General features: G+C 43.6%; 1 protein-coding gene across 2 annotated transcripts; it reads left to right on the top strand.

Moving 5' to 3' along the window:
* The first annotated feature begins 5295 nt into the window (after positions 1-5295).
* LOC110490486 (protein FAM180A) lies at positions 5296-14500 on the top strand. Of its 2 annotated transcripts, XM_021563894.2 has the most exons (4): positions 5296-5745; positions 9654-9797; positions 10467-10564; positions 13604-14500. In XM_021563894.2, exons 1-4 carry the CDS (start codon positions 5667-5669, stop codon positions 13952-13954), a joined length of 672 nt encoding a protein of 223 aa, XP_021419569.2. In that variant the 5' UTR covers positions 5296-5666; the 3' UTR covers positions 13955-14500. The 2 variants fall into 2 exon arrangements, with proteins under 2 accessions (XP_021419569.2, XP_021419570.2); XM_021563895.2 differs by lacking the exon at positions 9654-9797 and having other exon boundaries at positions 5314-5745.
* The last annotated feature ends 2438 nt before the right edge of the window (positions 14501-16938 follow it).

Here is a 16938-nt window from a genome sequence, read left to right as displayed (position 1 = left end):
TTCCCATCCTTTCTCCTTCTTTGTGCAGTTACTTTTCCTCTATCTGTTCTCTCTCTCTGTCTCTGTTCTCTCTCTCTCTCTTTCTCTGGGGGAAAAAAGTTGTCTCTCTCTGTTCTCTCTGTTTCTGCTGGCAGTGCATGTTTCCTGTGTTGTGCATCTAGCAGGAGGTCTGGACTCATCCTACCATCAGCCACCTTTTTAACCTTTATTTAACTAGGCAAGTCAGTTAAGAATAAATTCTTATTTTCAATGACGGCCTAGGAACAGTGGGTTAACTGCCTGTTCAGGGGCAGAATGACAGATTTGTACCTTGTCAGCTCGGGATTTGAACTTGCAATGGTTGCTAGTCCAACGCTCTAACCACTAGGCTACCCTGCCCCCCCTTTGATGTGTTTGGTGTCCACTTCTGGAAAACAACACGTATGCTACTCTGAGGTCCTTCCGTTTCCCCCAACCCTGACTATTGGACCTCATTGAACAACCCCTCCACCTGTCCTAGAATGCCCCCCAAGAGAGCCTGCTGTGTCCCAACTCACCCTTTCAGGTGGGTTCACTTCAGACCTCTCTCTCGCTGTCTCTCTTTCTGTCTCTCGCTCTCTCCTTCTCTCTCTCTCTATCTTTTGGTCTTTCTGTTTACTTGGCTTTGCTAGCATTAACTAACTAGTTGGGAAATCTGGTCACTTGGCTTCGCTAGCCTTAGCTCACTAGCTGGGAAGTCTGTTTACTTGGCTTGGTTAGCATTAGCTAGATAGCAAATCTAATTTGAATGATGCCTCGGTTTCTGGAAGGATGTGGACTATGGTGTGAGAGGATTACAGAGGCTCACCTCGGTCTCTCAGGCACTTATAGCTGCTGAAGCATCACCCAGGTGGGTGCTACACATTCGGTGGTGGATGTTCCAGCGTGCCTACAGGGGAGGAGTAGCTGTGAACTTCAGAGGTGCCTGATAAAGAGCTCCCGACTGTTGTTTCTCCATCCCTGGCTGTACCATCGACGCCACCTCCACTCAAGCTACTCCTTTACTGAACTGCATCATGATCTAGCTATCTCCCATCAACTGCCAGCTCCGTGAATTTGAGATTCTGTATGAAAAGTGTAATTTTTATATTTTACCTTTATTTAACTCAGTTAAGAACAAATTCTTACTTTCAATGACGGCCTAGGAACAGTGGGTTAACTGCCTGTTCAGGGGCAGAACGACAGCTTTGTACCTTGTCAGCTCGGGGGTTTGAACTTGCAACCTTCCAGTTACTAGTCCAACACTCTAACCTCTAGGCTACCCTGCCTATTAAATACACAGGAGGTTGGTGGCTCCTTAATTGGGGAGGACGGGCTTGTGGTAATGGCTGGAGCAGAATCAGTGGAATGGTATCAAATACATCAAACACATGGTTTCCATGGGTTTGATGCCATTCCCGACATTATTATGAGCCGTCCTCCACTCAGCAGCCTCTACTGATAAAATACATTTATTATTATTATTATTATTAGAGGGGTTGGAGAGACTGACATAGATCAGGTGGAAGCGGTTGGTAGTTATGGCTTGATGGGTTGTGGCATGGACTGGACAATAGGGCCTCAATTATGTTCTTATGTATCTTTACTTGATATGGCATCAAGCACCGTCAAGAAACAACAACAGGTTGTGTAGATAAATACAATGTCCTTTCAAGATGGTGCGATTTCTACCAGCTATTGTCCGCATGTTGAGTCATCCCCAACTATTTCAACAGCAGATGCATTTCTCTCAACATTAGCCTGCCTGTGTGTGCAGCCCTTGGGCGTAGCAACCAGAATTTCCCTTCCCAAACCTTCCGTCAACCAAAGTCGTATCACCAGGCAATGTCGCCATCACCATGCACCCGTCACTTCCAGACTGGTCCGGTGACACTCCCCTCTACCATTCTGCAGGTGACCGAGTTGTCCCTGGAGACGGAGATGAGGGGGATGGGGGGGAGGGGGACGGAGAGGAGGGGGATGGGGGGAGGGAGAGGAAGGGGACAGGGGGAGGGAGAGGAGGGGGACAGGAGGAGGGGGACGGGGGGAGGGAGAGGAGGGCAGGAGATAGAGGTGTGATGGCTCTCTGGTCAGCAAACATGCCTTCATTGTATACATTACTAACACTGTGCTATAATTATTAATTGCTACAGCATGACCTGAGACGTCTGTGTACCTTCCTAATCACTGTGTCAGAAATAATCACTCTGCCCACATGTAACACGGCAGGAAGCTCTCAGCGTGTCACCATCATCAACACCTCTCACTCACCACAGGAAAGTCACAGGAAAATCTGTTACCCAGGGCGAATGTGTCACTGCCCACGACACACCAACAACAACCTGCAGGAATTCAGCAAAGACATGCGATACTGCCTCAGCACATAGACACTGACAAGCTTCAGAATACCTGCAACTGGAACTGCAATGACTAAGACTAATGACTGAAACACTGCTCTCACAAAGTGAAGGAGCAAATATCACCTTCTGTTGAAGTTTTAGACACCAATCAAGTTTTTCCTTCTCATTACTGAAGTGCTGGACTGGTCAAAAAGTGGTGGTGCAACAGAAAAACCCAAAGATCATTTAAGGGAACTTCGTCACCGGTGGTCATTAATTTCAGAGCAATTACGAAGCATGATGTCCATAGTGAGTCGTTATTGCATTGTAATTGTTTCTATGTCTAAGTATTGAGGCTGGTGTTGGGTGTTGTGATTTGGCTGGTTAGTTCTGCAGGCTCCGCTGGTCTTGGGGAGAGGCATAATCAACAGCAGCAGCATTGGAATCTCTCTAAGAGAGCCTGGATGGTGTGTGTGTCCTCTGGCCAACCATAATAAGAGGAGCTGTCATGGGAGAGGGCCAGGAGACATCAGCTCCATTTGCAGTTAAGACACAGTGGAGATGGATCACGCAGCTGAGCCGCTGTCTGTGTCCAGACAAATTAGCTCTGAACTAATATCCTCCTGACAGGGTTTAGGATATGTTTCTACAGTAATGTTTTGTCAATTCATAATGGGTCTCTTATGTTGGATGTTTTTAGGGAAATTCAGTTCAATCTTGATATCGGATGACTCAGAATTGTGTGGTGGAAGACGTATCAGATAGGCACTGGTGCTGACCCTGCCAAGAATTTATATTGTCCATTAAACCTTTTGCTACAGCTCAAATAACGATTCTGTATTAACTGCCCCATCCTGATTGCTGGTATTTACAGTCATGTGACATTTAGAGTCTGAAGTGTATACATTAATATGCTTTTCTTTTGTAGTTCTCCTGTGGGGACTGCAGCTGCACTTGTCTTGTCTAAAGGTAATTTGACTATTGAAGCTTTACAGACTTATAATGCCCTCCTATTCATTTGCATATTTTATGCATTACCGAGCTTTACAGCACGACTTGGGCAATTAAGCACTTGAGCGATTTCTCAAGGGTCCCCACCTGGACCTGAACCCAAACAACCCTTACATCTCTCTCAAGTGCATTCATATCGTGAGCATTTATCTTAATAGAATTCGTTCTCAAATTCACACAGCATCACCAAAATAGTTTGAAAAGGGCATCAGTCTGATGGGTGCTGGAGTGATGGGAAAAACAAGAAACATACAGAATGTTCTTAGCCTTCCCCCTGCTGGTAAATGGAGAACTACATGTCAGTAGAAATTATTAGGGCTGGGACTTTTTCCTGCTCATGTATCCAGGAGCTCCTGTGGACCTCATTTAATTTTTTAGCCTACAGTTAGGGATATGCTTGACTTGACCATGTGACCTCTGGGATATGTTTAATTCGACCATTTGACCTTACTAGGAGTAAATCCTGGCTGTGGACATGGTCCTGTGTCACAGTCTCACCTCCTCATCCATTTCAACAGGCTGATTTACTACGGTCTTTCTTCTAAGAGTAAAGGTGCTGGGTAGGTCAACAAAAAGACTGGAGTTCCTCTCTACCATGACCCTTCCAGTAAGGAGACGAGAGACAGGCTGTGGTGAGGTTTTCTTTACCTACTGGACATTGTTCTCTCCGACTCAGGAGCACCATCTGTTATTACCTTATGAGTTGATTGTGTAACGTACTGAGAGACAGGTGTTAAAACTTGTTCACTGGGAATATCATCACCTTCTCTCATCATGCTTTATTTGAATATACTGTTCCTTCAGTGAGACACGGAAGGGCAGAATACCTCAGGTGCCCATCTGGTTTTAGAGGAGAACGTTTCAATTCAACATATTGTGTTCGTAAAGCAAATAACTTTAGCGGGCACTCAATTAATCATGCCCTCCAGCATTGCCTGATATATCAGTGAAATGTTTGAAGTTACCTAATCAAGGTGGTGGCAATAGTGATGTGAAGTGGGTAATTAAAACTACTGGCAATTTTAGATTTTCATTTAGATTTCACATCAGTCATCAGTCATATTTTTTATGATCATGAGCTGATAATATAGAAGCAGTAATAGTAAAACAAACCGTTTAACCCAAATGATAATTTATGCATAGACCATTAGTTCTCAGCAGTCGATTACTGATATAGCCGATATTGGTTGAGCTCTGAAATACATACTGCAAAAACATTTGTCATCCGCAGTCAGTAAGCTGAGGTAGAATGGTGTAATTCTATTTAATAATAGCAGACTCGTTTCTGAAATCGCTTGGTTTTTCCAGTTATTTTCCTTCATCTCAGAGGACAGGCCAACCAAAGCAAAGCCCCTGGATTCCTGAGCAAACCACTATGCTCCTTGGCCCTGGTAGCGAGAGTTCTGAATGTTATTGTAACTGACATCATGTGACTACAAAGAGAACAGAAACGGTTGAGGGGACAATGGAGAGACGAAGAGAACCCTGAAATGCTATACTGCACTGTAGCCTATTGTATGTGGAGTGGATGTATTTGAAGTGGGCAGATATTGGTGTTTCACTCTTGTCTGTGATGAAGCTGTCAGAGACTTACTGTGTATACAATATGTGGAATGCAGGTGGATTCTAAGACAGAGTATGATGATAATGAAGATGAAGATGATGATGGAGACGTGGTATTCCTCACAGAAGTGATAGTCTCAGCCACCATCGTTGTCTCTGTGTGAGGTAGCAATAAGCCTGGGGACGAGGTTACGATATGACCATGATGACCATTATGCTAATGGTACCCATATTGGAAAAGACGGTGACCACGATGATGATGATGATGATGATGATGATGATGATGATACTGGACAGGTTTTACAGGTTGTAGACCAGCTGCAGCCAGTCTGGTGTCAGCTCTGCCTCAGCCAGTAGCACAGTGAGCGGCAGGCCAGCCACTAACAGAGCAGCCATTCCCTGGGTCTTGATGACTTCCAGATGACAGCCCAGACAGCTTGGCCAGAGGGAACTCAGCACTCAGTCACAGACAGAGAGAGAGGGGGGAGGCAGAGATAGGGAAGGGGAGGAGAGAGAGAAACAGACAGACAGAGTGGTGGAGAGGAAAGGATGAAGCAGTTGCATGTGAAGTGGTTTAGCAGTGCTCCAGTCAGCGTTCTTACCTCATTCTCCTGAGGGTTGTTTGTACACAGCTCTCTCCAGCTGGGGCCTGGCTGGCTGCTTTGATTGGCTGGTGACTGATCCACATTCAGATCCCATTGAGACAGACAGACGACAGGGAAGTGTCAGTGTGTGTGCGCTGGGCCGAGAGTCAGCATGATGCATCAGTGGGGTCTATTCATCACTGTGTTCTACTGCCAGCTGTTCCTGGCTGCTGCTCAACACTGGAGGAAAGGTAGGACACCTGAGTACCTCACAGAGTTTAGGCTGACTTCAGGTCAGTTTGAGGGGTCAACACAGACACGTTCATAGAAAGTTAATGGTTGTTGTGTAGACGTTTTCAGAACTAAGAGCAATAAGATGTAATGAACTGCATTTTGGAATCAAAGGAAAAAATCTACAATATGGTTATGTATTAAGTACCGTTGTGTGTTATTACAACTGAACATTTAGCTGCCAAATATATTATTTAGGTGGAGTTAAGTAGGCAAAAACAAATGTATGCAGACTTTTGTTCTGATGTGTTTGCAGACTTTTATGAGATTTTATGTTTTTTGAAGAAAAGACAAATGTTTTGTTTGCTTTGGCAAGGCTGTGGGTGTTAGTCTCCTGTATGTATATGATTGTGTTGACGAGAAGGAGAGAGATTATATTTTCTGAATATCTTTCAACAAAGTTCCCAGCGAAAAACAACTTCAAGTGCCTTCTTGTAATTGGGTCCAAACATTTGGATCCACATTCATACATTTTCCTTCCTTCCTTCCCTCCCTCCCTCCCTCCCTCCCTCCCTCCCTCCCTCCCTCCCTCCCTCCCTCCCTCCCTCCCTCCCTCCCTCCCTCCCTCCCTCCCTCCCTCCCTCCCTCCCTCCCTCCCACACACGTCAATGTTTGCTTCCTTAGAAATGTCGACGGCCAAAAATAGATCCCTCCAAATTAAGGAATGTAGGAGGGTGGATTTCAATCACTGAATCAGTCACATGATGTTGAACCTGCTTCAGGAAATGCGACTTAGCTCAGGTCTTTGCTAGCAGATGAGATCCAGTCATATGCATGATGTGTCTGTGTGGATACGAGCCTGACATGATCAGATAAAATAATACAAACTTTATTAGTCCCATAGGGGAAACTGGTCTGTCAATCAGTCATGTGTCTCAGTATCCATTCTGAATGTATTATTACATTATTACATCCATGTCATACTAGTACTAAGCTTATCTACTGTATGGCTATTGAATGTCAGATCGCCCCTAAAGACCATATCTGAATATTTATGATTTGATAGAGGGGACATGCAGACAGTGATTTAGAATAGGGGACAAACTGTAAGTGTAGCCCATGTGACTGTCTCTGGCCCACTGTGTCCCTCTGACTGCTCCCCAATTCTCCCCCAGCTGTTTTGACTGCAGCAGCTTGGAAAAACATCTGCATATCTGACTTGATATATTGTTATCCCTTCAACATTGTGACATATCTTGTCCCATAAATGGAGCTCTCAGGTCTTCAGTCCACTGGGAAAGTTCTAATTAGGACATATACTTAGCTTGCTCTGGAGTGTGTCTATTCTGTGGAAAATATCAGTTTAGACATCCCAATACAAATGTGTAAACTGGTTAAGAAAACATCATTCATCAGTTGTAGTATGGGAAATGTTCCTGACTTTGGTTTTGGCTCTGACTTTTATCCAAATAACCATTACTGTAAACCTGGAGGACAGTGACCTCTGTTTTTGCTGCTTTTCTCAAATCAAGACACAATTCCAGCCAGGACCATTTAGCACTGCTTGTAATGAATGGCTTTGTGTTTTCCCCTGGCTCATTGCATGTGCTTAGAGGGAGATTACAAGTTCCCTGCTTGTTTGTCAGGACACAGGGGACAGTGTCCTAGCAAACACTGATTATTTAGTCTAGCAAACACTGATTATTTAGTCTAGCAAACACTGATTATTTAGTCTAGCAAACACTGATTATTTAGTCTAGCAAACACTGATTATTTAGTCTAGCAAACACTGATTATTTAGTCTAGCAAACACTGATTATTTAGTCTAGCAAACACTGGTTATTTAGTCTAGCAAACACTGGTTATTTAGTCTAGCAAACACTGATTATTTAGTCTAGCAAACACTGATTATTTAGTCTAGCAAACACTGATTATTTAGTCTAGCAAACACTGATTATTTAGTCTAGCGCTACAGTGGGCCGAGAAGCACGAGCGATGATTGATTTCGTCTAGCTCAGAGTTTGAAAACTGAGATCTACTTGCAGAGGTGGATCATCCACTTTAAACCAGCAAGCACTTATTCCATATGTGACCGGCTAGATTTGGAAACCGAGTCTACTGTGTATCAGACGACTGTGTTTTTGGGTCTTTGGGTCTTTGGGTCTCAGGCAAGATTACACATTACATGGGCATTGAACGTAGATGTTTCTTTGTGTTGCTGTTGTTCTGCTGAGGTGAAAAGAAGGTTCCCTCCTGTTCTTCACTTCTGACTCGGGCTCAACACAGTGGACTCAACTCATCATCTCTGTGTGTGGAATTCCAGCTCCACCTACTTCCACTTATAGATAGATACACACTGGAAGGCATCAGGAAAGGATGTGCTACTGGATAAAAGTCAACATTGGGGCTTAGGCTTTCCAATGCATACTGAATCATTATCACACTTGGATGCACAGTAGCACATATCAGCCCAAATCCGGGTGAAAACGATGACGGCAATGTCTGGCATTCCTCGCAGCTGCTGTATGTATGGCGCCTGTGCAACTAGTGGTGAAACCCATAAAAATTGCTGGCTGGTTGGAGCAACCATTTTGGAGCTAATATCTCCACAGAGGTATGGCATCGCCTTAACATCAAACGATTAATGGAAAAAATAAGCATGGAAATGAACCTCATAGACCTCATAACCTCACTGTTCACACTGGCTCTGTGCCAATAAAAGTTGTTGTCCCTATGGGTGTGTTCTGTATGCTTATACATTCCAACGCTGAATATTTAACCCTTTTTCTGAATTGGGTTATTGGGAGAATGTGGCAAGTGTTGTCCTGTCGAGAGTGTGAGGCCTTGGTGGCGGGACAGTTAGAAGTTCAGTGGAGGGGGACTGGGAGTAACAAGAGCTGGTCTTGGATCAGATTCCATAAGGAGTACAGTCGGAGAACAGTGAGTGGAATTGTGCTGGGTGTCAGTTGACCAGGAGCTGATTCCTGATCAGTTTCCATTGAGAGGGACAATGTTTAAACTATGACCCTCATTAAGCTCAGTGAGCCTATATTTCTCTTGGCTCAAACAGCAGATTACTGTACAGTGATTGGATATCTGGCTTAGATTAGTAACAAGAGCACGTTCTACAGTAGTAGGGAATCTATCCAAGCTCAGATAGACACAACACCTACCAGAGAGTGACATTCTATGAGAGAATGAGAGTAAAGTATGGACAAATAGTTCCCTGCATGTTATGTTTTATAAAGCTCAGTCACAACCGCGTTGAACTCTTAACTGTTGAGAGGAAAACGTAATTTACCCCTAGTCACGCTGTGTTCCTGCCATAACCTTTCTGTTCTGTCCAGGGCCCAGGCATTCCTCAGACAGACTGAAGCACTGCATGATCGATGGTCTGTTTGTGTCCACTTCATACATGCTCCGACTTCCAATCAAGCTTCTTATTTGGACCTTGTCTGTCTGTACCTGACCCTTCAACCCAAAAGCACATGGCCTTGTACTTTCAAAACAGTCCCTGCCAGGTATTCAGGGCTGTAATGGAAAAGAAAGTGAATAACGTATTGAGGGAGAGATGCTGTTGCACCAAACTTTCTTTGGGTTGGGCTGGGTCATCTCTAGGTCATCTTAACAACATTTCTCAACGTGACATATTTTTCTGTTGAAGTCAAATACTTGACCCACAAGAATGTCCCTATGTACTGTAGCTGCCTCTCAAACTGGTGAATGGTATTACCATGTCACTACTGTGACTCCTGCCTCAAATCATCCCCTCACTGTTCAGAAGCAGCTCAGAGTAATACAGAGGAAACACTGTTGAATGAAGCCGCTCAAAGTCCCATTATCTCACTTAATTTTAATCAGGCCTAGGTCATTTTTGAGAAAACAGGCGAGTCCTTTGTAAATATAATAACTACTATCTCCCTTACAGGTCAAAGAATAGGTGTGAAGGAGGTGGCTCAGCGAATGGTCTCATCTGAGATCAGAATACCTGCCTTAGCTGCATTTAGCTCAGGAGCTGCCTTTAGCTCAGCAGTCTTGTGGTATGCAAGAGACCAAGGTTGGAACCCAGTTGGTAAGCTTGTGTCCAGGTGTTTCTCTGCTTCTGCTCCTGGTTAGCTCCCCTTATAAATGACAGAGCTGCCTGAGTCTGCGGTTCTGAAGGCTGAGAGATGGGCTTTTATGAAGAGCAGACCACAGATCCTGAACTCTCAGGCCTGCTGCGGCACATATGCCCTGACACTTTGAAATCTGACCGCCCTACCCTATAGCCTATGCCCTATAGACACACCTGGCTCTTTGAAAAGAGGGGGCATCTATTACGTGGGACATACTTGCGATTACCGGTGTCAGAGGTTAAAAGGTTTTCACCCGGTTTCACATAGGGACATCTGCTGCAGTTTACACCCTAGCTGTCTCCCACAAACCTGGGGCTCGATAGTTTAACCTACGTAGACATGTTTACAGTGTGCAGTAAGTGTAGGATTTTACATGACCTATAGCCACTGTGTCAATGTATTGGACTATATTGTATACTGTATGCCACTGCGTAAATACTGCAACGTGTGCTGAGTTTGACTGACCTCCTGGTCACAACAACAGCAACCATAGTCACCCGCTCAACGGGAAATTCTGGATCTATTGTATTTCAGGACTTCTTTTGGTTGCCATTGGTTTGATGAGTCATTCAACTACTCAAAATGCTATCTCTCCTCTTCTCACTTTCTCTCCCCTTTCTCTTCAGCCCGTTACACATCAGCTTTTAGAGTGAAGCGTGGCACACACTCATTGGTCAACCCCACCTTCCAGAACTCTGTGGAAGATGTTAACCTGCTGTTTGAGGTGAGTCGAAAACAGCCATCTCTGCTGAAATGACATTAATGGGCTTAAAAGGGGATTTAACTTATTGTGAATGTTACATGGAAACAAGAAGATTTTTGTCAAATAAAGTTAAATCTTCCACAAATGTAAAGTTGTATTGCATGCTCTCAGTCTGTAACAGTCTGGCTCTTCTCTCCGACTCACAATGGATCATCTAGAGACCCTCCTCTCAGATAGTTTTGACTTTATTACTTAATAATGTTCTGACATTGAACTCCATATCCCAGAGGTCCCTGCTTCTTCTCGTTGTTGAGCCAGACCATATCCACTGTGGGCACAACCCAGATTCATCCACACATACTACAGCTGGTATGTTGGAGCCCAAGGAGCAAACAATATGTCTGGACATATACAGTTCAACCATCCACCGCTCTGATGTTTGAGTGGAAAACATGGACACAGAGGTCATAGGTTATTCAAGGTTTGTGAATCTTGTGGGGTAGCAGCAAAACATGTTGCATCAGAATCAATGCCACTCAAGCTTTTATATTCACCATTGCTTCTAAATAAAATATCTTAGGCATAACAAGTCAAAAATACCTGAAAGCTCATCTCTTGTGCTTTTGGGAAGAATTCTTGACTTACCTAAGTGAGTTGTAGGTCCCGTAGGGACCCCTTTCTCCATGCTGTAGTAAACTCTTCTATCAGTCCTTGTCAGTGCCAAATATCAAATTGGCCCATAGACCCTTATGGAGATCTGAGAGCACATAGAGTCTAAGGGCTGATTTGGAATTGGGCAATACAGTATGGGAAGAGGCTACATTTCTACAGTTTGTTATGACAGAGCTCTGAACATGGCTGAGCAAACAACGGAAACCAAGAGGTACGTGTGCAGTAAGCAAAGATGGAGAGCTCTTGTCTTCAGCAGTGGGCCTATGTGTGTAGGTGTGTGTATCTCCTCATCTCCTCCTCTCTTCAGAGTTCCATTCAGAGAGAGAAGTGAAAGTTAAAGACGTATTGAATGTTTGACTCCTCTTCTCCTACTAATTGAAGTGCTGAAACATTTCCTGTTTGATGTGAATCCTGTGGGTACCTTCCCACCTTCGACATGGAGGTCGAAGGTGGGAAGGGCAAAGACAGAGAAGCTGTAGGCAAACAGTGCTCATGGGTTCAAACTTTCTGAATTTCATACAGTTGAACTTGGACAACGAGAGTCATGGTTGGAGCAGGAACGTAGTTTTGACCCACTGGGAAAGGGAAGCTGAAGCCTCAGTCAGCAGTCGTCATCAGTCATAGTGTGTGGGTAAAATCACTGGGGAAAGCAAGCCAGGATAAAAAAAAACATATTACAACCTATGGGTTGTGATAATTGCGTCGTTTGCTCTATAACCTGTTAGTTCATACGTCTTGACACCATGATATATAGGCCTAAGGCCGAGACAATAAGAAAACACTGGCAGAATAAACTCAACCAGGCCTTTGTTTCATCATTACAAAACCAGAGAGCAACCTCTGTCCAGTGAAGTCCACAAAGCATATTGAATGTAACCAACAGTTACATGAACAACAGCATGGTCAAGCAAATGAATGTTTCTGAAATTTTTGGACTACTTAACAGCTATTGATTTAGAACCATGGAGAGGTACCGCAAGTCGCAAAGAAACAGGAGCGGCCTCCACAATTCCAGCACTATTTCATCTTCATAATTTCAACATTATCAAATCACCTATGCTTAGTCTAATACAGTGACAACTAAAAGACACCAAAAACTATTTAGTCCAATCAACGTGAGCTAAATATGATGTGGCTGTCCATGGTTCTGATTTCTCTCTCTCTCTGTGTGTGTGTGTGTGTGTGTGTGTGTGTGTGTGTGTGTGTGTGTGTGTGTGTGTGTGTGTACAAGTAGAAAAAACACGTTCACTCACCCTACTTGTAGAAAAATGCCAATGCCGATCTCCTCTATTTCATGTTGACGAAACGGTCTATGACTGTCATACAGTACATGCTTTTATTTTTTGTTAAAATGCTTGCTAAAATGCTTGCTCGCTAGCCTAACTTCCTTTCATGGGAAACATTAGCTAGTTAACATTAGCCTTCTACATCTAGCTACATATTGAACTTCCATCCTCTCAGACCAATGTATGAATCTATCCTTGAATCAGAATCACAGTTATAATAATTTGCCAGTATGGTGAATTAAGTAAAACCGCAAGTCCAAATCCCTATCTCCATCGATGGCTAATTTAGGAAAGGGACAATTTTAGCTAGCTAGCTAGCCACCGAAGGACAACAATACAACGAAATGCCACAATTCAAGTTGTTTTTGTCAATGACGTTTGGGTCTCGATGTGATGTGATAGGGGTGAAGCCAAATCAAAACTGGCTTCCCTTGACACTTTTTTTGGTGAGCCAGGACCATTAACAATTTAGCTCAACACTGATTGGCTATTATTTTATCCTTTTTTTAAATCAAGGCCAAACTATTTTTGACCAGACATCATCAGATAGATGGCCTACACATACAGAGACAAAGGGGGACAATTTCACTCGCTTTAATGTTTTCTCTGGTGAGATGCATTCCGCCTCTGAAAAACTGACACGAAAGATACAGTTGTTTTAAACTTTTTTTCTTGGACAATTTTTGGGGGGAAGCCTGACTTCCCTTGGCATCCATGAATGCATGCCAATGGGAGTCAGGTTACTCAAGGTAAAACTTCCCTCTATCCATGGAAGGAACGTAAACTTATTTTTAAGGTCTTAATTATTGAGTGTTTAGTCCGATTCAACAGAGGAATAAGGCAGCAAACATATTTTGTAATGTATTGTATGACCCCTACTGGTAAGAGCTTGACTTGTGTTCCAGTTATACCATTGGTGGCGCATGAGATGAGATTCACCCTGACTATGTGTGGGAAATTGCTCTGTTGATTCAATCAGTCAATTGATTAAATCAATCAAACAATCTCAGAACATGAAGGTATTGATATGACAGATGGACGTATGAAAAGTGGATCTGACAGAACCTGTAAAGAATCTGATACAACTGTGTCTGTCTTCTAGATCCTGCTGGCAGGAATGCAGATTGAGGGTGAGGACAAGCCCTTCGTGATCCCAGACAAGGAGCTGGCGTCTCTGAGGAGGGTCCAAAAGCTGGAGGTTATCTGTGAGGACGTCCTGCCCAAGAGACTATCCGAGATCAGACGTCTGACCTCCCACCTGTCCCAGCGCAGAGGTGCCCTAAGCAGGGAGGACTTTGAGCGCACAGTGCTCACTATGGTGTACACTGCCCAGACTCTGGTTCATACCACCTCCCAACACCAGAAGGCACTGTGGGGAGACGCCCTGCTGCAGCTGTTCAGGGCCATTCAAGAAGATCTGACGCCCCTACCCAGAACACCTCAGCACAACTAGTGTTATGGACATGTGGACACATTCTTTTAGATACTGTAATATACTGATCATTTTATATTGTAACACAAGTCACTTTTTGGCAGAAAATGTAAAGGATGTTTTCTATTGAGTTGTATTGTATAATCAAAATGACTGTTCTGATAATGTGTTTGGTTATGATCAAATGATGATATGATCTAATCATATTGAAAGGAGGATGTGGGGAAAGGAGGGATGTGAACAATATCCTGTTCATGTTCTATCTATCGGATTCCGTCTTGTTCCAGGACTTCAGATGTAAACAAACATTTTAAACATTTTATCAGTCACTCTGTCATCATGATTCATTACAGGTCTTTATCAAATCTTCTGTCATAATCTTCCCAGCTGTTTATCACAATCACATAATCTTTTCCCAGCACAGTCCTGTTGCGAAAAGGAGCTTCATGAAAAAAATAGTCCCGTGAGGTGCAGAAATATTGTATTGAACTGTAACATTGAAGACAGGGGTATCAATTTGCTCAGCTTATTTCTCTGCAATTGATATTATAATAAAATAATGATCAATATATATCTATTTGAAGTGTAACATGATTATGGGCATGTTATGAACCAAGATAAACACTGAAGAAGACAGTTCAGCTGAAAAGTATGTGTATGCTATCCTGATGCAGTAAAAACATGAGTTATATATAATGAAGTAAGCTTTATGCAGCATCTTTTAGACTGCAGACCCATTACAATTTTTTGGGCTTATCTGGATTCACAGGTTTTACGCACCAACAATACTTTTTGGAGAGTAATCTATGGTCCTCTTTTGATACTGCCTTGTTATGATTATGTGCAAATGATTGATATGACTTGAGGATGTTCATTCACATTTGCAAAAACGTGGGTAGGGATTTGCCTCAGTCCCAAACTGTTTTTATTTTGGAATTAGAGGATTTTAGCTGCTCTAGCCTGCAGGGAGGATGTCTGACTAGATGTGAGACATGGGGCCTCAGGCTTTCTACACATCCCCCAGATCTACACATTCCAGCTCTTCAATGGCTACAAAGAAAGACGAGTGCCTAATCTGTGTCCTGTTTGCGACATAGTCCACTGCTGCTAGAACAGACTTTCCATTGACATACTGTTGCTTACAATGTTTCCCCCTCTTCCAATGCCTACAGATGACAGGTTCAGGGTGGCGGCCATTTTGCATGGAAAACTCCTCTCCTTCTCTGCGTCCAGTTGCTATTGTTTCCGGATGGTGATAGAACTGGTCTAGCTCTCCTGGTGGTCACACATCAAGGCACGGGTGAGTCCATGCCCCATGCTCCCGGTAGAGCCCACTAGAGCCCTCATTGATGAGAAACTGTGGTGAAGAAGTTTTTCCCCAAAAAAGAAGATCACCCTTCGTTCCTTTCAGCGCTCTGAGGATGGGAGGCGTTCGGCCATTATGCCAGTGATGAAACGGGGATGGTCAAAGGTAAGAACAGGTATGGTTTTGGGCTTGTGTTCCTACTTTGCCAGGTGTTACTATCTATGTTTGTGATACTTCATGCAAAATGAAAATTACAATATTTTGACTCGTTTATCAACTGTACAAATTGCTATAGGAAAGCAACTGAGTTGTGTTATTGTCACGTACCGTGTGTGAAGTTGCCGAGGGCATCCGTTTTGGTGGTTTTTATGTGTGAGTCCATGGGCTTACTGTGGATCATGAGGCCTGTGTCTGGTAGTGAAACATGACCCAGGTACACACACACACACACACACACACACACACACACACACACACCACACACACCACACCAAATTGCATAAGATATGCCTCTGCTCCAGTATGAATTTGAATTATTTTCAGTTAGCTCTCCCTACATAGTTGACTGTTTCTTTTCTCCGTGTCAGGTTGAGGAAGAAGGATATCTGTACTCCACTGCTGGTTCAGATCTCTGTGTACAGTTGTCCACATCAGCCAGGACTTCAGTGAGCAGGCTGCAGCAGGTGTATGGCCCCTGTAGTCCAAAAGATAGACATCTACAAGGACGGAATCCAGGGAACCCTTTTTATACCAGCAGGTGACTAAACAAGATATTTGTACGCGATTAAATATCCTAAAACGCATTACGGTATATCATTAGACCAGAATGTTGACCTTGAAGTGTGATGGACTGTTAAATATTGGATGCAAGTGTAACTATATGACTGTATATGTTTTCCTCTATAAGGTCCTGGACCATTCCCTGCTGAGCTGGAGCTATCTGGGGGAGGAGGGGGTCTGTTTGAGCATCGCTCCTCCCTGTTAGCATCCCAAAGCTACGTCTCCTTAGTGCTGCAGTACCCCACGGACGTCTCTACAACGGTTGCCATAGGATGCAAGTACTTTGAGGTATTTGCACAGTTCATTGGGGAAAAAGATGCAAGAGGCCTGAAGTGTGTGTGCTCTGGAGTTTGTTGTGAACCTGCCGCCCCTACTTCAGACAGCCTTCACTATGCTGAGACCATCCTCAGGTGGCCAGTGATAGAGGCTATGTTTGGCTCCTCACTGGGAGTCCTTATCCCTGGCCGTTTACTCTGATGTCATTAACATGATTATTCCACACCTTCCTCTTTGAAATTGACTTATTTGATTGATAACCAGTTAATTGGTGAACTCAAATACTGTAAACAATTATTTTACAGGTGCTCTGTAGACACACCCCTCTCCTATTTGCCAACATATTTATTGATAATTCCCCTCTTTTCCAGCCCAGATGTATGGTGTGTATAAGTGGCAGCCATGTTTTCCCTTTCAGATTGTCGCTTGTGTCAATAGCTGACAAGTACAACACGTGAGTGTGTTTTAACAGATTCTAAAGCAATGGGAAATGACCTCATTTGGAATGCACTGAAATTATAGTTGTATTTTGCTCAAATCTCTAGAAAGATGCACTTTGATGAGAACAACCATTTGATCTGGAGAGACACGATCCAGCCCATCACTGAGAGTGGCCCTAAAGTAGAGGTGATGGTATCTTTCA

The sequence above is a fragment of the Oncorhynchus mykiss genome, chromosome 15 (genome assembly GCF_013265735.2).
Source record: "Oncorhynchus mykiss isolate Arlee chromosome 15, USDA_OmykA_1.1, whole genome shotgun sequence".
Lineage (NCBI taxonomy): Eukaryota > Metazoa > Chordata > Actinopteri > Salmoniformes > Salmonidae > Oncorhynchus > Oncorhynchus mykiss.
This window is presented reverse-complemented; position numbering and strand designations above follow the sequence as displayed.